Source organism: Mauremys reevesii, linkage group 2 (assembly GCF_016161935.1).
Source record: "Mauremys reevesii isolate NIE-2019 linkage group 2, ASM1616193v1, whole genome shotgun sequence".
NCBI classification, from domain to species: domain Eukaryota; kingdom Metazoa; phylum Chordata; order Testudines; family Geoemydidae; genus Mauremys; species Mauremys reevesii.
This window is the reverse complement of record NC_052624.1, coordinates 200,350,219-200,375,363: the sequence shown is the minus strand read 5'-3', so window position 1 is coordinate 200,375,363 and position 25,145 is coordinate 200,350,219. Positions and strand designations below refer to the sequence as shown.

At 42.4% G+C, this 25,145-nt stretch overlaps 1 protein-coding gene across 3 annotated transcripts in view; it reads left to right on the top strand.

Moving 5' to 3' along the window:
• Positions 1-25,145, top strand: part of ANKRD12 (ankyrin repeat domain 12) — a 126,008-nt gene that overhangs the window by 78,655 nt on the left and 22,208 nt on the right. For all 3 annotated transcript variants that reach the window (XM_039521486.1, XM_039521485.1, XM_039521487.1), the window contains 2 exons: positions 839-986; positions 5,740-10,487. In XM_039521486.1, coding sequence (XP_039377420.1) covers positions 839-986; positions 5,740-10,487 — 4,896 coding nt within the window. The remainder of the gene's footprint in view (positions 1-838; positions 987-5,739; positions 10,488-25,145) is intronic.

The window sequence follows — 25,145 nt, the reverse complement described above, 5'->3', positions numbered from 1 at the left end:
AGTGCCAACTGCTCAGATCTGGCTGCCAAATAATGCAGGATATTGAAAGGGTCGGAAGAGAAAGAGAGCGCTTGTTAATGGTGGAAGGAGAGGAGAATTCTGGCGGGAAGGTATGAGACAGCCATCAGTTATGGAGAAGAGGAATAGGTCATGGCATGGGAATGCATGCTTGGTAAAAATATCTCACTGTGCTGCTTTGTCTGATTCAGTTAGTTAAAATTGTTGTTAGAACCTCTTTTCAATTTGAAAACAAGTACATTTTTACTTAATAAAAAGTTACGGTCCTCCAGTTTTTCATCATCTTATAGCAGTGGCTCACAACACTTTTCTTCCTAAAACCCAAAAACCACCTGTGGCCTTTTGTCACTACACTTCTTGAAGTGACACTTCCCCTTCCTCAGACCAGAGTACTGTGCAGATGGGTCGAGGAGAGTAAGGGAGAGCTCAGGAGATGCAGCTGGGTGAGTGCGAGCAGGGATGGAGCAGAGGGGCAAGAGGGAAGAGCGGCTCCTTCCTTTGCACCCCCTGCTGTTGCTAGGTCCAAACAACTGAAGACATTTTAATTGTGTGGGGAGGGGGTACATTTTTTCTGATGGGCTACATCCCATTTCAGCAGGTAGTATGCAACCCAGAAGACCAGTTCTGCAATCTGGGCCTCTGTAGGTAAAAGGTTGGAGCACTCTGTTATGTCATTACAGTATACAGAGCCCATGTCAAATTGGAGATTATTACTCAGGAAGTCAAAAATGAGGAAGAATGCACAGTTAATGTTTGTATTTATTTTGTGGGTCACTTCTTAGCTCTTACAAAATGTAAAAACCAAGTTCTCACATTGCAGATTGTGAAGCTGCTACTTCGACATGGTGGAAATCCATTTCAGGCCAACAAACATGGGGAGAGACCAGTTGATGTAGCAGAAACAGAAGAACTGGAACTGCTACTGAAAAAGGAGGTGCCTATTTCTGATGATGAAGACAGTTGCTCAGGTTAGAGAGTTAAACCTTAATTGCACAGTACTAGAAAAATGCATTATAAATAACCTTTTATATTTTTTGATAAAAGAATATAGATTTGTTCACCTCAACTTGCATGTTTTGACTGTCTTTTAGTAATGATAGCTAGAAGAGTTTGTAGCAACACCTGTAGTTAAGGTTGTCTAACACTTTTTTTTCATTTTAAGACCCTGTTTTTACATGCTGATTAGTGTATTCAAGTAAAACAATTATTGGTGTGCTATAAGAACCTAGATAGACAGTTATACCGTAAAGGGAGTATATAACTCTGTGATTTTTTTTCTGATCTTTTCAGTTGGCTCAAAAAAGCTTAAAAATGCAAGTCATAGGAAGGAGGAAAGAACTTTTTATTTCAGTTACATAATAACGTGACGTTTGTTTCATATCCCTTTTTAAAAAAAAAAAAAAGGCCTAGTTTACACCGGGGGTTTAGTTGAGTTGACACATGCTTTTTGATGCACTGTACATAAGCCATAGTAATAGCATACATGCAGAATGGCTATGCCCTCTTTCAATTTGCATCATCTGCGAGAGCTTCTTGTATACTAAACGCATGGCATTCTGGGAGGGTATCCCATGTGCCTTTGCTTTGCTGCTGAGCAGTGTGCATTCTGGGATTTTTCTTGTGTGCACTGTGGGGTGCATAGCAGAAGCCAGTGTAATTCTGGGTCTTGGGTCAAATTTTTTAAAAGATCCCATGATTCTGATCTGCTTCATGCTTCATCTCTTTATGGGTGGGCTAATGCCATTTTTGAATTGCTGTTAGCCAGCATGGACCCAACAATCCTTTGCACAGCTTTGCTGGCAACTATGAAGATACAGAGGCTGCTTGGGCTTATTTGAGCTTTTGAAGCTGAGTGGCTTCAATTTTGGACTTCACCTTCAGCACCACCAAACAGATGATGATACTACAGTAGCAGCTTCAGCAGCGGAGAAGGGAGGAAGAAGGTGATGACACCGAGGAACTGCTACTACAGGAAAGGTTCCTAGATCAGCTTCACACAGTGCACCACTGTTCTGGCCTAAGGATTGGTGGGAGACTATTGTTCTGAAGACTTGGAATTAGCACTAGTTGCAAGAGAATTTCAGGATAGTAAAGGCAACCTTTTTTTAGATCTGTGCTGAAGTAGCCCTGAAACTGCTGCAGCAGCAGCGTGCCAATGTATGGTGCCCCATCCCATTGAGAAGTGGGTCGTCAGTGCAATTGGGAAGCTGGCCACTCCTGCATGTGGCAATAGCAACGCAATTTGGTACAGGGAGATTGACTGTTGGGGCCATGGTCATGCAAGGATGTGATGCCATGTGTAAGGTACTGTTGCATTGGGCTATAAAGCTTGGTAATGGTCAGGAAATTATTGATGAATTTGACACATGGGGTTCCCAGACTGTATTGGATTTTGATGGGACCCATGTGCCTATTGTTTGCCCTCCTCATGAAGGATCAGAGTTGATCAATAGAAAAGGGTATTTCTCCAGGGTCTTCCCAGAACATGGTTGACCATCCTGGAAGGTTCACAAACAAAAATGCTGGGAAGGTCCATGATGCTAGCATATTTCAGAATTCAGCTTTGTTTACCTTAATGAATAAAAGAGAGTTTGCCCCCAAGATCACTATGGACACCAATGGCATGGAGATTGCTCTGCTCATCCTGGAAGACCCATTTAATCCTCTGCTTCCCTGGTTAAGGAAGCCATTCAGGGTACATCTACATAGCAGTTAAACACCCGTGCTTGGCCTGGGTCAGCTGACTTGGACTCAAAGGACTCAGGCTACGGGGCTGTAAAATTGGTGTGTAGATGTTCAGGCTTGGACTGGAGCCCAATCTCTGGGACCCTGAAAGTCAGCTGACCCAATAAGCTGCGGTCGTGCCACAGGTCTTTTATTCCAGTGTAGATGTTCACTTACAGGCCACTTGGACTGAAGGAAGGAGCTATTTAACTATTGCCTCAGTAGTTGCAGCATGACAGTTGAGTGTGCTTATGAGCTAGGTTAGAAGCTGCAGAAAAAAACTTGCTTAAGATTGTAGCCGCATATTGTATTTTGCACAATATTGTGAGACTAAGGGAGAAAGCCTCAATGATGAGTGGTGGGCTGAGATGCAGAGACTTGCTCAGAGGTTTGAGCAGCCATCAAGACATCCACTGAAAAATGGAAATAGCCAGGATAATTGTCAGGGATGCCTGTTGCTCTTGCTTTCAGGCCTGAGACTCAGAGCATTTAAATTGTGCAGCTGTATATCCAGCTTTTATCCTGGCGAGAGGGGCAAATGCATTGTGAGCATTACAGTGTCTTCGATGGGGTGGTACAAGTAGCACATTAAAAAGCAACAAAGAGTCCTGTGGCACCTTATAGACTAACAGATGTATTGGAGCATAAGCTTTGACGAAGTGGGTGTTCACCCACAAAAGCTTATGTTCCAATACATCTGTTAGTCTATAACGGGTCCCCAACCAGGTGCCCATGGGTGCCATGGCGCCCCCAGGGGCATCTAAATGCACCCACGTCCTGGCTGGCGATCGAGCATCCGCTGAAATGTCGCCGACAAGCGACGTCATCCAGAGGCGTCACTGCCGAAATGCCGCCAAATTCTTCTCAGAGAGCAAATGGACCTAAGACCCACAGGATAGATGCAGGGAGAGGAAAGGAAAATAGGTAGATGGGTATGTGTCCTCCATGAAATGGGCTTTTAAACAGTGAATGGTTGGGGCATTAGTATGAGACAGAAGCCAACTGCCTGGCCAGACCAACCACCATTTTGAAAACATGTAGAGGGATGGGGGGAGAATAGACAGTGTAGTCCAAGGAATCGAGGAAGGCAAGGGCTGGAGACTCAGAGAGGCTCCTAGCTCAAATCTGCCAAAAATGGCTGTGGTTATGGGGCACCGGGAACAGAAGCTAGGACAGCACAATCGAATAATATGCTGTAAAGACAGATACTTACATGCTAAGGCTCCCTCTCTAGGATCTGTCTCCTTAATCTCAGCCTGGGTATCTGGCTGGGAATTGGACTTGCTTCTTACACAGTTGGTTTAAGGTCTTGAGTCCCAGACAGATCCTGGTTTTGTGGGGAGAGCTCTTTACTGCCCTCCTCGTGTTCCTCCTCTAAAGATTCTTGCTGCTTGTCATCGGCAGAGGTTGCGGGGGGGAGGTGCGAAGCAGGGTACATATACAACCCTCCTTGGGTTCAGTAATGGTGTCATTGCTTACAATCCTGGCCAGCTCCTCAAAAAAAGGACAGATTATATTCTGTCTTGACTGTTTCCTGGCATCCCTGGTTTTAATGCAAGTCCTCCTGAGCTGTTTGGTTTTGGTCTGGCACTGGTCAGCATCCTGGTTGTGACACTTTGCAGACATCTGCATAGCAATGTCCACAAACACGTCTTTATTTGTTGACTGGCCACAAGAGCTTGCTGCATCAGTGCTTCTCTCCACATGGTAAAGAGGTCTAGGCTCTTTGCGCAACTCCAAGCAGCTGCTCGAGGCTTGTTGTAATGCTTCTGGAGTAATATGGAGTGATGCTGATATATTTGAATCCAAGAGCAAATAGGCAGATTCTGGCCCTATGCCAGTTTTTAAGCAGGGGAGGGGGACATCTGGTCAACTTGATCCTAGAGCAGTGGAAAGCACATAGGAAAACAGACAGATCAGTAACAAACACACAAAGCAGTTTGGGATAGCAGTTGGAGGACTGCCAAAGTAGTGTGTGGCAGCATTGCATGCAAATGAACAATAGGCTGCACTACCTCAAGTTGTATCAAACTTAGCACAGCTTGAAAGAGGACTCTAGAGTAACTGGTGATTGCAGAGTTAGAGCACTGTAATGAATTATGTTGTGTGTATGCAGGCATTTTCACACCGGATGAACTCGTGTTACTGCAGACTAAACCCCTCATGTAGACAAGCCATAAGTGGCAATTTTGTGATAAATTGAGATAAGACTTGCAAATTCTTACTGAATTAAATCAGAACTTGGTCCTAGTTCACAAGAGGTGAAAAACTAATGCATGAAACCAGTGTATCACATTTTACTCACTTAACTGTAGAAAATATAAAGTAATGCAACCCTGATTTTCATAGTATATGAAGCAGGTCATCTAGTCCAACCCCCTGCTCAAAGCAGGGCCAATCCCCAGACAGAATTTTACCCCAGTTCCCTAAATGGCCTCCTCAAGGATTGAACTCACAACTCTGGGTTTAGCAGGCCAACGCTCAAACCACTGAGCTATGCTTCCCCTCCCCATATTTTGACAAGTCACAAACTAATATACTGCTTGTTATATGCTGTACACAAACTATTTCATAATGTATTAGTCATACTCTTGCTCTTTGTTCTTTCACATTTGTTTTGTGAATTTGAAAGCTGTAAATAAATTTACCATAGTTAATCTTATTGGATGCAAAAAAAAAAGTTTTTTCGGTTTTAAGTTTGTATGTGTAAAAGATGTCTGGTTAGGTCAGACTACTACTTTAAAACCACTGGCTTTTGAAGTATAGAGTATGTGACAATATTGTAATAGTACTAGTGAATTCTCGAATATGTGATATTTTATGCTGTCTTTTATAAAACTATTGTGTAACAGTAAACTTTTATATTTTGTCATGTGAAGATTTTACCTCTGTAATTAATTAATGATTTATCCATACATGTCTATAATATTTATAATATGATTCAGAGTTGTCAATGTCTCCATCATTATTTTCTTTGTTTTTGTTTTCTCAACCTAGATTTTGAAGAAGCTCCATCTGTAAATCCTTCCAGTGTAGATGGGAATGTTGATTCTGAAGCAGAAAAAGAATCTCTAGTCATTGACAGCAAGCAGATAGTCCCTAGTAAGGCACCACTTTCAACTGCTCTTGATGAATATGAGTTTAAAGATGATGAGGAAGATGAAATAAAAATGATTGATGACAAACGTATTCTTAGAAAGGATCTAAGAAAAGAGGATGAGTCTGAAATAGAAAAGAATAATTTATTTGTGAAACAGGAAAAAGTTGTTTTTCCAAAATCATTTAAAAGTAAAAAACAGAAACCATCTAGAGTTTTGTACTCAAGTTCTGAAAGTTCAGATGAAGAAATTCTTCAAGACAAGAAGATTGTCTCTCCTCCTTGTTCTATCACAGAAACTCCAAACTCTGATATAAGAACGAAAAAAGAATATATTGTCTCAAACGACCACAAGCAAAAAGGGAAAGTTAAAAGGAAGCTAAAAAATCAGAGCAAAAATAAAGAGAATCAAGAACTAAAGCAAGAAAAGGAAAATACTAGAGTGACGAATGTAGTTAGTTCTGGACTAGATTCTTTAGACAAAGCTAGAGAGGAGGAGATGTTTAAAAAATCTTTTAGCCCAAAAGAAGAGTCGTCTTTACCCTTATTTCATATTACTGCTAGCAAATCTCCTAAACATCCCTGTGGATTAAGTGAAAAGCAGTCAACACCACTAAAGCAAGAAAACACTAAAACATGCTTATCACCAGGAGATTCTGAAATATCATTACAATCTGAAGTAGTTAGGTATGATCATAATACAGATTCTGAATATCTAGTGGAAAGCTCTAGTGGCAAATCTTGCAAACACAAAGAAAAAAGCAAGCATCAGAAAGATTTGCACTTAGAATTGAGTGAAAAATCTAGTCCTAAAATTAAAGAGGAAGAAAATAGTTCAGCATTTGAGAATTCAGAATGTATGCTGAAAAAAATCGACAAGGAAGGTAAAACACTTAAAAAGCATAAACTGAAGCATAAAGAAAGAGAAAAGGACAAGCACAAAAAAGAACAGGATGGGGAAAAGGAAAAACACAAACACAAAGATAGTGCTAAAGAGGTACAAAGAAATATTGAGTTTGATAGAGAATTTTGGAAAGAGAACTTTTTTAAAAGTGATGAAACTGAAGATATATTGTTAAATATGGACCATGAATCTCTTTCTTCAGAGAGAAAATCAAAGCTGGAAAAAAGTATGGTGAAAGAAGATAAATCAGTAAAAGAGAAACACATCCAGAAAGATAGAAGTTTTAAAGATGAGAGAGAGAGAGAAAAAAATCGAAAGGAAAATGAGAAATTATTTAAGGATGAGAAATTGAAAGATACAAAAGAAGAAAAAGAGAACATATTCACAGATAAAGAAACAGAATTGTTCTGTTCAGCTGTAGGTACTAAAGATGAGCCAGCTAGTATGCATTTAGTAGAAAAAGAAGCAGATACTGAAAAGCAGGAAAAAAACATCAGAGAAAAAGCTGAGAGGCGAACCTCAGTTAAAGAAAAGGACATTGAGAAGGTAGAAAGAAAAAATGTAGATAAAGAGAAAAAGATAAAACATGACTATAAGCCAGAGAAAGAGAAAGCAGAGCTAAATGAAAGTATAGAAAAAGCAAAGGAAAAAACAAATTCCCAGCAAGTAGATAAATGTTATAAAGAAAATGATAAGATAAAAAATGTTAGTACTATTAAAAAATTTGATGACAAAGAAAGAAACAAAGAAAAAGTTGATAAAAAACATGACAAAGAAAAGATTGACAAAGACAGACACCTGCCTGAAAGCAAAGAAAAATATTGCATTGAGAGAAAGGTCAAACTATCAGAAAAAGAAAGTGAGTATAGTAAACCAGAAAAAGGCAAAAATAAAGACAAAGAAAAGGAGGCTGAGAAAAAGGAAAAGTCCAGAGATAAAGACAGTTTAACAGTAGCAAACTCAAAGCACATGCAAGAAGAGAGGAAATGTAATATTACAGATAGTAGTAAAGCATTGCATGAAAAATTGTCCTTGAAAGAGAAACCAAAAGATGAATTGCTGAAAACTCCAGATGGTAGAGAGAAAGATAAAAAGGATAAAGACATAGATCGATACAAAGAACGAGACAAACACAAAGATAAAATGCAGCAAAATAATTTTCCTAAACTAAAACTTGAATCTGAAAAACTTAAGCCTAAACCATCATCAGCACCAAAAGATACTCGACCTAAAGAAAAGAGATTAGTGAATGATGATTTAATGCAAACTAGTTTCGAAAGAATGCTTAGCCTTAAAGATCTGGAAATTGAACAGTGGCATAGGAAACATAAAGAAAAAATAAAACAAAAAGAGAAGGAAAGATTAAGGAATCGGTCCTGTTTAGAACTTAACAAGATAAAAGATAAAGAAAAAACAAAACATTCACTAACTGAATCAAAAAACAAAGAGCTGATTCGTTCAAAAAGCTCAGAATTGTCAGACATTTACATGAAAGAGAAGCAGCTGAAGGATGCTACAAGTAGTAGATCCCAATCTGTAGACATAAAGAACTTAAATTCTGGAAAGTCATTATTAGTTTTAGATAACAACTTAAATAGATCTCCTAGATCAGAAAGTGAAAAGACAGGTCTAAGCTCCAGGTCAGTGTCAATGGTTTCAGTTGCTAGTTCAGAAGATTCTTGCCATACTACAGTAACTACTCCAAGACCCATAATGGAATATGATTCAGACTTTACGCTAGAAGGTTCTGATTCCCAAATGTCCTTTTCACAATCACCATTTTTGGCCAAATCTCCGGCCCTTCTTGAAAGGGAGACTGATAGCCTAGCAGAGTTGCCAGAGCGCATTAAACCTTTTGCAAACAGACTTCCACCAGCCTACATTAGATCAGCTTCTGTTGAAGATGTTAAAGTGGTTTTAAATGACTGTAGACCTGTTGTAGAAGTGCGAAGATGCAGTATGCCTAGTGTTATTTCTGAACACACAAAACAGCCTCGAACATCTGAAGAAAATACTCAGAGTGCTCTACTAGTAGTTCCAAGTCATACTTGCACTTCTCCCAAACCAGAAGTATCTTCTTGTAGTTTGCCTGAAAGGGATTTTCAAAATAGTATGTCTGGTTTACATTCCAATTTTACATCTTCTCCAACTAAAACTGGTAGCAACAAGCATGTTACACTGGATACAAATGTTGTTAAAAATACTGCTCAGTTGAGCCCTTCCGAAGAAATTCATATGCATCTAGAGCCATATAGTCAAAGTGGTCTGAATCAGCTAACTAAACCATGGGATGTGCCTTTTGACAGACTTAATTCATTAAGTAATGGATCCAACTGCTCAGGTTATGGAACGTCAGAGCAAGATACTAGTACTGTCATAGCATTGCATGATTCTGAAAACAGGACATTAAAAGAGCAGAAACTGTCTGAATTTTTACCTCAACACACTGAAATTATGGGAAATTCCAGTTTTCAGGAATCTACATCATTTTTGCCTCCCCAGTCACCCTGCTCTACATCTTTTTTGCCTTCACAGTCACCCTGCTCTTTGCATATCCAGCCACTCCCAGATATAGAGTGTATGTCTAAACACATATCTTTACCAGGTATTAGCAATCAAGAGCCAATATTTGTACAACAGCAACAAAATCTAGTTCAAACTACCAGTTCTGTTTTGGACACAGACACAAATAATACAAGAGAAGCTGAAAACACTTTGTTCCCATCAAATATTAAAAAGGCCAATGTGCTTATCACTGTATATCCTGAAAGTGTCACTAAGGATATTTCACAGAATTTTGGAAGAGCTAATACTCTATCTACATTACTGTCAGAAAAGGATTTTACTGCAGATGATGCTTGTTCACAACTAAATACAAATTCTTATGCGTTGAGTAAAATTATTTACAAGAATTCTCGTGCTGATGAAGTAGATAGTAGCACAGCTAACACTCAAGAAATCCAAAATGAAAAAGCCCAGCTAGAAAATTTGGTTTCAGCACATTTAGATAATAGTAGAGCTGACATTGATCTATGTGAACTAAATGCAGGAATACCAAAAGGAATTATAAATGAATCAGCTAATAAAAATAATTGCACTATAGATGGCGGAGAAAATATTTCAACACATGACCCGCCACAGTACCCATTGTCCAATTTGGAAGATAATTCACAGCAAACTGCTCAAGAAATAGTACATAAATACAGTCAGACAGTTAAACTAGAAGTAGAAGAAACTGTTGAGGATAATAAAACAGAACAGCAAGAAGTTCCTCAAAGAATTACTAGAAATAGAGCAAATATGCTTGCTAGTCAGAGTAAACAGAATTCTATTGGTTGCACACAAACATCAGAAAAAGACTCTGAGTCAGCTGCATCTATGAAAGGAAGGATAAGATTAATTGAGGAAGATGATGCTCAAGTACACCATCCACGCAAAAGAAAGGTGTCACGTGTGCCTCAGCCTGTACAAGTGAATCCCTCTTTACTGCAAGCTAAGGAGAAAACCCAGCAGTCTCTGGCAGCTATTGTAGATTCTCTGAAACTCGAAGAGATTCAGCCATACAGTTCAGAGAGAGCAAATCCATATTTTGAATACTTGCATATAAGGAGAAAAATAGAAGAGAAACGTAAATTATTGTGTAGCGTTATTCCTCAGGCACCTCAATATTATGATGAATATGTGACCTTCAATGGATCATACCTACTGGATGGCAACCCCTTGAGCAAGATATGCATTCCAACTGTAAGTAACAAGATCTTTTGGTGTGTATTCAATGAATGGCATGTTTTCATCTCACTGTATATCTTTCATATTCTTGTCAGTTCACTTGAGCACATTTGAAAATTTTATCCCTGGTTCTGGTATGTTGGGCAGAGAACATTTGCTGAAAAGCATAAGCTGACCAATGTTGACTAATGGTATTGTGGGTACTGCCCCTGAGTGCACATGGTTTCCTCTGCATAAGCAACGAGCAGTGGTATCACAGCAATCACCATAATAGAAGATAGATGATAATATATGGAAGATATATGTAAAAGGTATGCACAGAAAAATGTTTCTGATATTTAAAAGACTTCTTCAGCTTAAAAGTCCTGCTAAGTGAAATCAATGCTAAAATTATATTTTCTTTTTTGAGGACCTCAGTTCTCTTCCCCCACCTCCCTTTTTTAAAGTAAATTAAGATTCTTAGGGTATGTCTACACTACAAGACTATTTTGAATCAACTTAAGTCGAATTTGTGGAATCGACCTTATGAAGTCGAATTTGTGTATCCACACTAAATACACTAATTCGACTGTGTGAGTCCACAGTAACGGGGCCAGCGTCGACTTTGGAAGCGGTGCACTGTGGGAAGCTATCCCACAGTTCCCGCACTCCCCGCTGCCCATTGGAATTCTGGGATTTCCCCCCAATGCATGCTGGGGGAAAAATGTGTCGAGGGTGGTTTTGGGTAACTGTCATCATTGAACCGTCAATCACGCCCTCCCTCCCCGAAAGCGCCTGCGGGCAATCTGTTCGTGCACTTTTCTGCTCAGTGACAGCGCGGGCACCACAGCACTGCGAGCATGGAGCCCGCTGCAGTTATGGCCGTTGTCAATTCCTCGCACTTTATCATCCACCTCTTCCACAGTCAGCTGCTGAGAAATAGGGCTACTTTTCAATGGTGCTGCGAGCACTGGTGGACCATGGGGGACGTTTTACCAACATCAACGTCGGGTGGCCAGGCAAAGTTCATGACGCGCGTGTTTTAACATAACATAACATAAGAGAGGCCGTACCGGGTCAGACCAAAGGTCCATCTAGCCCAGTATCTGTCTACCGACAGTGGCCAATGCCAGGTGCCCCTGAGGGAGTGAACCTAACAGGCAATGATCAAGTGATCTCTCTCCTGCCATCCATCTCCATCCTCTGACGAACAGAGGCTAGGGACACCATTCTTACCCATCCTGGCTAATAGCCATTTATGGACTTAGCCACCATGAATTTATCCAGTCCCCTTTTAAACATTGTTATAGTCCTAGCCTTCACAACCTCCTCAGGTAAGGAGTTCCACAAGTTGACTGTGCGCTGCGTGAAGAAGAACTTCCTTTTATTTGTTTTAAACCTGCTGCCTATTAATTTCATTTGGTGACCCCTAGTTCTTGTATTATGGGAATAAGTAAATAACTTTTCCTTATCCACTCTCTCAACATCACTCATGATTTTATATACCTCTATCATGTCCCCCCTTAGTCTTCTCTTTTCCAAACTGAAGAGTCCTAGCCTCTTTAATCTTTCCTCATATGGGACCCTCTCTAAACCCCTAATCATTTTAGTTGCTCTTTTCTGAACCTTTTCTAGTGCTAGAATATCTTTTTTGAGGTGAGGAGACCACATCTGTACACAGTATTTGAGATGTGGGCGTACCATGGATTTATATAAGGGCAATAATATATTCTCAGTCTTATTCTCTATCCCCTTCTTAATGATTCCTAACATCCTGTTTGCTTTTTTGACCGCCTCTGCACACTGTGTGGACATCTTCAGAGAACTATCCACGATAACTCCAAGATCTTTTTCCTGACTCGTTGTAGCTAAATTAGCCCCCATCGTGTTGTATGTATAGTTGGGGTTATTTTTTCCAATGTGCATTACTTTACATTTATCCACATTAAATTTCATTGCCATTTTGTTGCCCAATCACTTAGTTTTGTGAGATCTTTTTGAAGTTCTTCACAATCTGCTTTGGTCTTAACTATCTTGAGTAGTTTAGTATCATCTGCAAACTTTGCCACCTCACTGTTTACCCCTTTCTCCAGATCATTTATGAATAAATTGAATAGGATTGGTCCTAGGACTGACCCTTGGGGAACACCACTAGTTACCCCTCTCCATTCTGAGAATTTACCATTAATTCCTACCCTTTGTTCCCTGTCCTTTAACCAGTTCTCAATCCATGAAAGGACCTTTCCTTTTATCCCATGACAGCTTAATTTACGTAAGAGCCTTTGGTGAGGGACCTTGTCAAAGGCTTTCTGGAAATCTAAGTACACTATGTCCACCAGATCCCCCTTGTCCACATGTTTGTTGACCCCTTCAAAGAACTCTAATAGATTAGTAAGACACGATTTCCCTTTACAGAAACCATGTTGACTATTGCTCAAGAGTTTGTTTTTCTATGTGTCTGACAATTTTATTCTTTACTATTGTTTCAACTAATTTGCCCGGTACCGACGTTAGACTTACCGGTCTGTAATTGCCGGGATCACCCCTAGAGCCCTTTTTAAATATTGGAGTTACATTAGCTAACTTCCAGTCATTGGGTACCGAAGCCGATTTAAAGGACAGGTTACAAACCTTAGTTAATAGTTCCGCAACTTCACATTTGAGTTCTTTCAGAACTCTTGGGTGAATGCCATCTGGTCCTGGTGACTTGTTAATGTTGAGTTTATCAATTAATTCCAAAACCTCCTCTAGTGATACTTCAATCTGTGACAGTTCCTCAGATTTGTCACCTACAAAAGCCAGCTCAGGTTTGGGAATCTCCCTAACATCCTCAGCCGTGAAGACTGAAGCAAAGAATCCATTTAGTTTCTCCGCAATGACTTTATCATCTTTAAGCGCTCCTTTTGTATTTTCATTGTCAAGGGGCCCCACTGGTTGTTTAGCAGGCTTCCTGCTTCTGATGTACTTAAAAAACATTTTGTTATTACCTTTGGAGTTTTTGGCTAGCCGTTCTTCAAACTCCTCTTTGGCTTTTCTTATTACACTCTTGCACTTAAGTTGGCAGTGTTTGTGCTCCTTTCTATTTGCCTCACTAGGATTTGACTTCCACTTTTTAAAGGAAGTCTTTTTATCTCTCACTGCTTCTTTTACATGGTTGTTAAGCCACGGTGCTCTTTTTTAGTTCTTTTACTGTTTTTCTTAATTTGGGGTATACATTGAAGTTGGGCCTCTATTATGGTGTCTTTAAAAAGGGCCCACGCAACTTGCAGGGATTTCACTTTAGTCACTGTACCTTTTAACTTTTGTCTAACTAACCCCCTCATTTTTGTATAGTTCCCCCTTTTGAAATTAAAGGCCACAGTGTTGGGCAGTTGAGATGTTCTTCCCACCACAGAGATGTTGAATGCTATTGTATTATGGTCACTATTTCCAAGCGGTCCTGCTATAGTTAACTCTTGGACCAGCTCCTGCGCTCCACTCAGGATTAAATCTAGAGTCGCCTCAGGAACTCTGCTCTGTTTAGACGCCTGCAGGAAGGTAGTTTCTTCCCGGACCACAAAATAACTCTTGGGGATGTGCAGATGCCTATAGTGATCGTCGGGGACCCAGCCTACCCGCTAATGCCCTGGCTCGTGAAGCCCTATGCAGGCGCCTTGCACAGCGACAAGGAACTCTTCAAGTACCAGCGAGCAGCGTGACCTGTGACTGTTCAGTTTCTTTACAGAGAAGCTGAACCTGCCCCTGTTTCTTTACCAAGTTACTGTTGACTAGCATCTGCAGTTACATACCCCGTCCACCCCGCTTCCCCCACTTCCAACACACGTTTAAAAATAAAATACATGTTCCACTGTAACTGTACAAAGGTTTCTTTATTGATGACTTTGAGTTAAAGGGTTGAAACTGGGACGCGGACTGTGCTGGGTAGGGTGTGCGGTGATGTAAAGACCGCCTCTAAACTCGAGGAATGACAGGCTCCTGCTCCCAGAGCAGTCTGCAGTGCCGGACTGGTTGTTTCAACGGAGCCTGCCATCCCTCCTTTTTGGGATTCTGTGTGCGGGGGCTATGTGGCCTTGCGGCGGGGGAGGATGGATACAGATTCCTCTGCTGCGTGGCTCTGTGGTCCAGGACAGGGACCGTTGCATGAGATCTGTAACCCCCCTCCCCCGCTACAAAGTCACGTACCCCCCGCCCCACCCACACAGAACCTGCAAACCACCTCCCATGCCGACCAGGGTGCCTACTGACTGCACTGTGTGTGTGACCTGCTGCTGATCCTGCCCCCGTGTCTGTACCCTGGTAAAGGTGATTGTCCTGTCCAATTACCAACCCCCTTCCCCCCCTTCAAACACAGTCTCCTCTAAAAGAACATGACGGAAACAGTAATTAACAGAAAAGTATTTTTTATTATCAACTAGACAGGGGATGAAACTGGGACAGGGGCTTGGGTGAGGCAGGAAGGAAAGGACTTCTCAAAATTTAGGGTATGAGAGCTTTTGGGTACTTGAGCACTCTGCTGGGGTGCAGTGACAGTTTTCATGGCCCCTGGCGCCCCTCCTTCTGGTTATTTTGGGTGAGGGGGGTATGGGACTTTGTGGCGGGGGAGGGCGGTTGCAGATACACTGCAGGGGGGCTCTGTCCTCCTGCCTGCGGTCCTGCAGAACGTGCACAAGGCGCCGGAGCGTGTCCGTTTGCTCCCTCATTAGTCCAAGCAGCGTTTGAGTCGCCTGCTTGTCTTCCTCACGCCACCTCTCCTCCCGTTCACTGTGTGAGCGCTGGTACAGAGAGAGGGTCTCCCTCCACTGGCTCTGCTGGTCCGCCTCGTCTCGGGAGCACCCCATAAGTTCAGCGAACATCTCGTCCCGTGTCTTTTTCTTTCGCCGCCTAATCTTTGCCAGCCTCTGTGAGGGGGATGCTGTGGCAGGTCTGGAGACAGTCAAAGCTGTGTGATGGGAAAAAGGGAGTGAATTTCTTGCAAAGATACATTTTTGCGAACAATGAACACAGTCTAGTCTGTCTCTGTGAATTCTGGGTTGAGATCCCAGTGCCTGATGGGGCAAAAACCATTTTCGTGGGTGGTTCTGGGTAAATGTCGTCAGTCATCCCTTCCTCAGGGAAAGCAACGGCAGACAATCATTTCGAGCCCGTTTTCCCTGGATTGCCCTGGCAGACGCCACAGCGTGGCAACCATGGAGCCTGTTTTGCCTTTTGTGCCTGTCACCGTATGTGTACTAGATGCCGCTGACAGAGGCGGTCCAGCAGCGCTACACAGCAGCATGCTTTTGCTTTTGCATGACAGCAGAGATGGTTACCAGCCATACTGTACCATCTACCATACCATAAATTGGTAATAAGATGATCATGGTTACCAGTCCTTTTGCACTGCACCATTTGCTGCTGTCATAAGTGCCCCTGGCTGAGATCAGCCAGGGGCGCAAAAGCCAAAATTGGGAATGACTCCGAGTCAATCCCTCCTTTTTGGTATCTAAAAATAGAATCAGTCCTGCCTAGAATATGGGCAAGTGTACTAGAGAACCACTGTATCAGAGAACCAGAGAGCACAGCTGCTCTGTGTCAGATCCTGCATAAATTATGAGCTGTATGCTATTCACAGGGGGTGCTCCTGCAACAACCCCACCTGTTCATTCCGTTCTTCCCCCAGCCTTCCTGGGCTACCATAGCATTGTCCCCCCACTTCTGTGATGAAGTAATAAAGAATGCAGGAATAAGACACAGTGACTTGTTAGTGAGAAATGAGTGGAAGGCAGCCTCCAGCTGCTATGATAGTCCAGACAGGACATTAAGGAGTGTGGAGGAGAGGAGCCCAGCATCCCTCTGCTAGTCCAGGGGCAATTGAATCTTTTCTTTACACATGAAGGGTGGGGGCTGATGGAGCTCAGCCCCCTGTTGCTATGATGAGGACGGTTACCAGCCATACTGCACCATCTACCAGGAAAAATTAGGCGCAGGCGCCCTTGATCGACCTAACGGATGCTAGTCGGCATGGTTACCAGTCCTTTTGCACTGCCCCATGTGCCAATAGGCTGATGATGACGATGGATATCAGTCATATTGTACCGTCAGCCACCCATGGCGGGGGTGGGGGGGAGCAAGGATATTGGTGTTGAGTGCTGCAGCATCGCATCTATCTGCAGCATTCAGTAAAGATAGGGTGACATGTAAAAGAGTCAACAGAGGATTGTTTTCCCTTTCACTTCTGGCGGTGGGTGGGGGGGTGCGTAAATTGCTGAGCTATGCCCTGACCCACCGTGGACACTGTGTTTGACCCTAGAAGCATTTGGAGCTCAGCCAAGAATGCAAATGCTTTTCGGAGACAGCAGGAACTGTGGGATACCTTGCGTCCTCAGTCCCCCCTCCCTCCATGAGCGTCCATTTGATTCTTTGGCTTTCCGTTACGCTTGTCACGCAGCAGCGTGCTGAGTCTCTGCTACGCCGTCTGTCCGGAGATTTTTTAAAAATACTTTGGACCAGGCGTAACATTACAGTAATTCCCCTAATTAGATGCAGGAGTCTCCGAGCGAGATCACCCTGAGGACGGTCACTGAAGGACATAGAGAGCGCATGCTGCGTGAAAGCCAGCACAAACCAGGGCCCTATGCAGCCGTGCTCGGGGAGGCAATGCTCCCTGAGTACCTCATGAAAGCCTGGCGCGGAAAAGTGTGCTACCACGGAGCACCCAATAAGGCAGCTCTCCCCAGGAACCTCCTGCGGAGGCTTTTCGATTACCTCCAGGAGAGCTTCGTGGAGATCTCCCAGGAGGATTTCTGTTCTATCCCCATATATAGAGAGACCTCCTTTTCACATACTTCAGATTCCTGTTATATTAAGAATAAAAGTTTACATGGTTAAAGCACTTACCGACTGCTCCTTCCCCTGATTCAGGGTCCAGGTTAACGGCTGGGGAGGGTTGGTAGGGGATCTCTGTGACGGTGATGAAGAGATCCTGGCTGTCGGGGAAACCAGCGTTGTAAGTGCTGTCGCCTGCCTCGTCCTCCACAAACCCTTCCTCATCTTCCCCATCCGTGAACATCGCCGAGGAACTGTCCGTCGACACTGTCCCATCGTCAGAGTCCATGGTCACTGGTGGGGCAGTGGTGGCAGGCTCTGTAGCGTCCGTTTGCCGCTTTGATTTTTTGGTAGCCTTGTCTGGGGTCCTTGATTTTCACGCGGCGCTGCGTTGCATCCCGCCTGTATCCTCTGTCTCTCATGGCTTTGGAGACCTTCTCGTAGGTCTTTGCATTCCGTTTTTTGGAGCGCAGCTCCGAAAGCACAGACTCCTTGCCCCACACACCGATCAGATCCAAGACTTCCTGGTCAGTCTATGCTGGGTCCCTCTTTTTATTCAGAGATTACATGAACTCCTCTGCTGGAGAGCTCTGCATTGCTGCCGGTGTTGCTGAGCTCGCCCCGATGTCCAACCACGAAATGAGATTCAAACTGTCCAGACAGGAAAAGGAATTCAAATTTTCCCGGGGCTTTTCCTGTGTGGCTGGTCAGAACATCGAAGCTCGGACTGCTGTCCAGAGCATCAACAGAGTGGTGCACTGTGGGATAGCTCCCGGAGCTACTAAGTTCGATTTGCATCCACACCTAGCCTAATTCGACATAGCCATGTCGAATTTAGCGCTACTCCCCTCGTCGGGGAGGAGTACAGAATTCGAACTAAAGAGCCCTCTAGGTCGAATTAAATGGCTTCGTGGTATGGACGGGTGCGCGGTTAATTCGAATTAACGCTGCTAAATTCGAATTAAAGTCCTAGTCTAGACCAGGCCTTAGAATTGTATCAGTTTTAACAAATTAAGGAGTTGGTAGTAATGCGGGTAGGGAAATTTGTTCTTTAAATGTTATTTTTAACCTGACAGTGCCAGTAATTTAACCATTCCTTAAATGTTTTAAGCTATTTGGTAGAGTTGAAAGTCAATGGTACTTAGGTTCCTAAATAATTTAAGCAGTTCTGAAAACGTTATGCTTAATCTCTCTGTCAATTTACTTATAATACTTCTTACCTTACACGTTGAGATACTTAGATGAAGGGCACTAAATAAGTAAAAAATAGTTGCCAAAAATGTGGTTGCAGTTGATTCAAAGTCCTTCATAGTTCTTTTGAATAAGAGAAATATTAATCTGTAATAGCTACAGATAATTATTTTTGCTAATGTTAAACTCTACTGATTATGTAATTTATAAAAAATAATTAGAGATTGTACCAAAAAGCACAAAGAATTGAATACCATTAATGTCCTTAATGTGAGATGAGAAGCATAGTTTACCAAATTTATTTCTATGAAGGGTTGAGAGACTCAAATATAGGCAGATTACACCCATTGCCCAGAGGAAGTAAAAAAAAAAAAAAATTAAAGACTTCAGCTGTAAGAATCTCTGAAATCATAGTTATATTTCCTGATAAAATGTGTAGAAAATTATGGCCAGAATTTCCTGAGGCTGCCTCCCTATTTGTTGCTTAATGTGTGCCTGTTTTCTTTACCCTTGTATTGGATTCCAGACACAGACATAAACAGGTAGATGGCTAACTGTAATTTGCACTATTTACTAATATTTGTGCCTGCAATTAATTGTGGCTCCAAAACGTGCAAATTGTGCTTACAATTGAAGGCTGAGTTGCGGACTGACTGACAAGGTCAGAGACTAAAAATACTAACCTTCCTTTTAATATGGAAAAATATCTTTTGCTAATAAGATTGTAAATTTGACAAACAATCTTTCAATTGTTAGTTTCCTCTTAAGTAGTCACAAGAGATGTTGAAGTTTTAAATTTTCCTGAAATTTAGCAACAGTCCATGTTATATACAACATTGTTGTAAACATGCTAGTATAATACAGCTCCCCCAGTCAGTCTTTCCGCTGTTTATTGTTTTGGATCTTGAACTCCTCAGTATCACACAATTATTCTCAATTTATTTATTTATATATTTCTTAATATTCTGAAAGTGATAGTGGGCTGTATGGTTAATTTTTTAAAAATTGTTAGAGGTAAGAAATGATCTAACCTAAAGAGTCTTCAGCCCAAGACTTAAAAGTCTGGTGAACACTCTTCAGGAGGTGACCATTACAAGAAATCTCCTGTCTGTCAGTTGAAAAATGTTGAGTGAAGTCTCTGTAGTAAACACATTAGATGTGTCAGTGATCCCAGTAAGTCTGGGTAGTTTAGGTTGCGTTTAAATACATCTAGCTTAATCTCTCCCAGTTTAGTTTCACATACTACACTTTCCTACAGAGGTGTTTGGGGTTTTTTGGCTTTCTCAGAGGTTGATTCTCAGGGATGGTTGGTTTATCCATCTTTGACTGGAAGATTCATGTTCTAAACCTATTAATGGCCTCTTGGCTTCTCAAGGCTACTTTTAGAGCTTCGTGAGGTCTTTCTATCTTACATGTTTGCCTTCATGACAGAGAGAGTGGGGGAGATAAGAGTTAAAAATTTTGATTTATTCCACCAGTAAGGTTTATATGTTTGATGGTGCCCCTTCTGTGTCCTTTGCAGAGAAGGCACCTTCCTGTGAGCAGTATTCTTCTCCATGGGATTTTCCCCTCTGCAGCCCATTTAGCATGAAATAATAAATGGGAAGGACCTCCCCAACCCCATGGCTTTCCCAGCTCTACTTCTGCCTCATAAGCTTTTCAATTTGGCCTTTGCTAAGGCCAGAATGTACGGAAGCTGGGTATTTGGAAGTCTCTTTGCTGATGGACCCAAGGCCATCCTTAGGATTTATGGGGCCCTATGCAGTATTACTAAACTGGTGCCTCTATGCCCGACGGCAGCCCGGGCTCGCATGTGTATTTTAGATAAGGGTAGTCTTTTGAAGGATTTATTTAAAAAAACTATGTCTGAAGATCCAAGCATTTAAGGCTAAAAATGAATACTCAGATTGTGCATCTAAAAATCTATGCAAGGATTTTTTTAGAGATGTGATTTTTGTAATCTTCAGCGACACACAAATGAAATATTTTTAAAGCAAATTTTAAACTAAGGTCCTGTAGACTAACATGTTCTGAGTAAATATTACAGTAATGCACAACTGTTTTTGTCAGCAAATTCAGAAACTGACAGCATATACCTGGGGGTTGGCAAATGCCTGTTAAATGGCTTCATTACCACTTAAATGGCTCTTTAACAGTTTCAATGTTGTGCTAATAGGTCTGGCAGCCTGGAAGTCTTTTTCACTTTTAAGTACTAGATCCCCTCTGGAGGAAGACTCACCAGGCTGCAGCAGCCAGCTGTAGTGGGAGCCTGAGGGAAGGGTCAGAACAGGGATAGAAAGAGATGGGTGGGTGGACACTAAGACCCAGGGGTGCCCCAAATTTTCAGGTGCCTTATGCAGCAGCGTATGCTGTGTATGCCTAAGGAGGGCCCTGGATGGACCCACTCTTTATTAAAATGGTGGGGAGGAGTAGCTCAGTGGTTTGAGCATTAGCCTGCTAAACCCAGGGGTATGAGTTCAATCCTTGAGGGGGCCATTTAGGGATCTGGGGCAAAAATCTGTCTGGGGATTGGTCCTGCTTTGAGCAGCAGGTTGGACTAGATGACCTCCTGCAGTCCCTTCCAACCCTGATCTTCTATGATTCTAAGGCTGTACTAGCATTCACTTTTTCCTCCCTCTCTGTCTCCAACAGCATGGGACCAGATGAAGTCATAGTTAGCATTTCTCACTGTGCACCCACTGCACATTTTCCTGTCTTTTTTAAAACTTCCAGATTTAAAGGGGCTGTTCCCTGGGCATCCTCCCTAAGTAAGTCCTTTTCCAGTTGTGAGGAACATGAGTTTTCCTCAGGCAAGGATAGACAAAGAACCTGGAGGATGATGATAAAGAGCCTTCTGTTCCATCTCAGGAGTCTGGTGACTTTAATGCTCTTATGTAAAACCTGTCTTTCCCCAAGACCATACATAGTTGTTATAATTCACCAAACAGTTCTTTGAGACTAAGGGTCCCTTTAGGCAAAAATATATAACCTCTTTTGATCTGAGTTTTACCTCACATTAATCTATATATGCTATTTAGAAGTACACCTTCTTATTTTCATTTTTATGATGTTTTTAACATTATCTATAAATATATCAACATGAAGCCACCACTGTCAACTCTTTTCACCCTCATAACAGTTTGTGTGATGGACCGCAGTCTGCAGAGGACTTCTGACAACGTTTCCTCTGTGTGTCAGTCAGAGACAGACACATCAAACATCCTGTAGCTTAGGGCAGCACTTCCCAAACTTTTTACTAAGGCAATCAATGAACTGCATTTTTTTCTTTCTTTGCAACCCACCATTACATATATGCATCCTCAGCTTTGGCACCACAAACCTAATCCCAGCCTGTGATGGAGACAAGGCCCCAAGAGGGAGGGCCAGGAGGTTGGAGAGCTAGCCTGCCCACACTCACCCCACAGTGGCAGCGTCTGTCCTGTGCGGGTAGGCCCAATTCCCTTCTCTGGGCATTGAGACCTGGTGCAGCCTCTAGCCGTGCCAAACCTGAGCAGCACTGCAACCCTGGGCACCAGGTTGCAATGCCTGGAGCCGGGTAGACAAGCACAGCCCTATGGAACAGGAGCCGCCAATGCAGAGTGGATGTAGGACAGGCTCGCTCTCCAACATGCCCCCCCCCCTTCCCCAAGAGTCTCCCCGCCATACCAGGCCGGGAAAAGTGTATGTTTGCCTACGCCAGGGTGCAGAGATAGGTTAATCCAGCCCTGGATGTGGTGACCAATGGAGAACCTTCTTGTGACCCAAGTGGAAGCGTGAACCATTTCTTGTGCTCTTGCTGAAGCTGAACATCTTGCTCACTTGGCACCAGAGGGCTATGTTCCTCTGGCCAGCTAGCAGCATGCTGGATGCAGTGATTCTTCTTAGTGCTGTCCATGCTAATACGCAAGAGGGTTAACTGTGTTTCCAGTTGAGCAGTCTTTATGGAAGGATGAAATACTGAGCAGCTGCATTTGAACCAGAAGGTTGTTCTGGTTCCTGGGAAGCAACTAGGATGGAAGGGCTAGGAAACGCAGCCCCAAGGGATTGTGGGATAGCATTGGTGGACTCTCCCTATTCGAGTCTGGCAATCCAGACTTGAGCTGTGTCAACATTATAGAATGCCTGGGCTTTGATCTGTATCACAGTGGGACTCAGTCTCTGACCCGCCCCTCCCAGCAGCGCCTGAGTTCAGAGAGGGTTCCTGGCCTGAGTCAAACTATATGTGTAAACAGAAGCTGGGCTTGGGCTTAAACCTAAGTCAGACCCTGGATTTAGCATGCTTTGTAGGCATGCCCAGTGCCGCCAGGATTTCACCCTGAGTTTTAAGAGAGAAACATGTTTTGTTTCCTCTGCCCTGGGTTACACACTAGATGACGTTGCTCAAAATGGGACTGGACCCAGTCAAATGAGGATGCATGATAAACCTTGCAAGGATATATATTCATGAAAAAAAGAAAGATGGGTTTTTCTTATCACTACCGAGACTCAGGTTCAAATCTTTCTTCCTAGGCCAGTAGCTCCTGGGAACATTGCAGAGGGAATGAATTTACAACTCAGCAGCAGCCTCAATCCTCTAGCCACCCTACGAGTGGTCTTTGGGCACCAAATGTAGTCATATCCAGTGCTCAACAAAAGGAAGGTTCTTTTTTTTTTAAAAAGAAAAGGCTGGACATTGAAGCGTTCGGAGGAAATAGTCTGTAGTGTGTATATTTAATCCTTTATTTCTTTGTTACTCAGGAGGAGGGGGATTTCAGTTGCTATTTAAAACAGATGTTCTGTTGTCAAACCATAGCTAACCACTGTAATAGAAAAAGTTATGTGAATGAAATCCATTGCAGTGTCACCTGAGTTTTGAATAATTAAGTTGTTTTAATTCACAGTTTTATGGTGCCACTTGCTGTTTGTTTAAAATTCTTCTTGAGAAGTCTTTATGTGCAGTTATAGTGCACCTGAAGTCTGATAATGTAGACTAGTGAAGATTTGTTAACAAATATTAGATGAAGTAACATTTTTCTTCCCTTTTAGTTATTTGTATGAAAGTCACTATGCTGAGTATTCATTTTTTTAAAAAGCAGTATTTAGTGGTATGAAAAAATATTTTTTTCCCCATGTGCAATATCAGTTTTTCACAGAGGCAGAGTTGTCATGTATGCTGTGGGGGAATTTATTTAAATTTGGTTTCAGGATATTTTTCTTTCCTGTCTCTTTTTATTTTTACTGTGAAATTACATATTGTATGTGAATTGGGGGGGGGGGGGATTATTGTATGTGAATGCGGGGGAGGGTTTAAAAAAGGTAAAAGCTTCAGGTTGTTCAAGATAGTGTGAACACTTGTCCATTTTGATTTTTTTTTATTTTAAGAGCGAAATTGCATAACTGATAAACTTGAATAAAAATATTTGTAGACAAAGCAAGTTTACTTTGCCTGTAACTGTCACTATTCCTCCACTACAGAAGATACTTATATTTTTTAAAAAGATCTTCTGCTTCCTTTTTCAGTAAAGTGTCTGACATAAGACTGGCGCTATAGTCATTTCTGTATAATGAAACAGGAGATGATATGCTGTTGGCAAAAAAAAACAAAAACAAATAAAACTGATAGACTCAGCTAGACTTGAACCCACTACCCTGGAGGCAGACAATCCAGTCCAAATCCCAGAAGTATATTGTCTATGAAGTACTTGGAAAATTCCTCACAGTAAGAAGTACTCCAAGTAAAATCAGCCCAGATTCACAAAGTTCTTCATTTTGTTTGTGTCAGTGTGGATTCCACTGTAGGTGCACGTGCACCTCATGCATGTGAGATCAAAGCCTTTTGAGTAGTGTGTCTGGAGCTGTGCCTCCTCATGCTGCCATGAAAGGGCATAAAGGGCAGAGCAACTGCGACCCTACTTCAGTTCCCTCTTACTGCCCATGGCAGTGAGACAGAACCCAGTGAGTGGTACTTTCTTCAGAACTTTAAAATTCATTTTTTCACAAATCTTATAAGAACTACTATTACTATTTCACAAACTCCAAAATTCGATGTTTCCAAAGAAAAGAAAGGCAAAACTTTCCAGTAAGTTCTCTGTGCAGCAGTATGAGGCACTTTGTGCTAACTGCCACACCTTCTGGCATACTCAGAACTGTCAGGATTCAAATCCTACCCCCCCCTCCTCCCCTGTGACAGCCTCATCCCCCTCATTGACAGACATAGTCTAAGACTACTCTGATTAGGGGAAAGCCACATCCTGGACTGGTGCTCGGTGTGCAGGTCTTCAAGAAAAAACTACTGCTAAAACAGTCCATGTGGACCACTTCCGACCCTAAGGAAGCAATAACTGCCGGATCAGAACCAAAGAAATTGTCATTATTGAGCATGCCTTCAAGCAGGCACCATGATCTGGGATCTGGTGAGAAAAAAGGCATCAGTGAGGATGCCAACAATATTGGCACTGACAGCCTTGATACCGATGACAAAAGCCTTGGCACCAGCCTCAGGACTGATAGATCTCATACCTATGCCCTGGCACTGAAAAGCAACAGAGAGGCAGGACAGGACAGAGCATAAGCATGGCTCCGAACACCACATGGGATCATCTTGCAAGGAGGGCATAAACACCAGTACTCCAGAGGTAAAGCCTGCAAGTCATCCACTGCTTCTAAGACTGGAAATGCAACACAGGTTGCTGGTATGGCACACAGAAGAGTGACAACTTG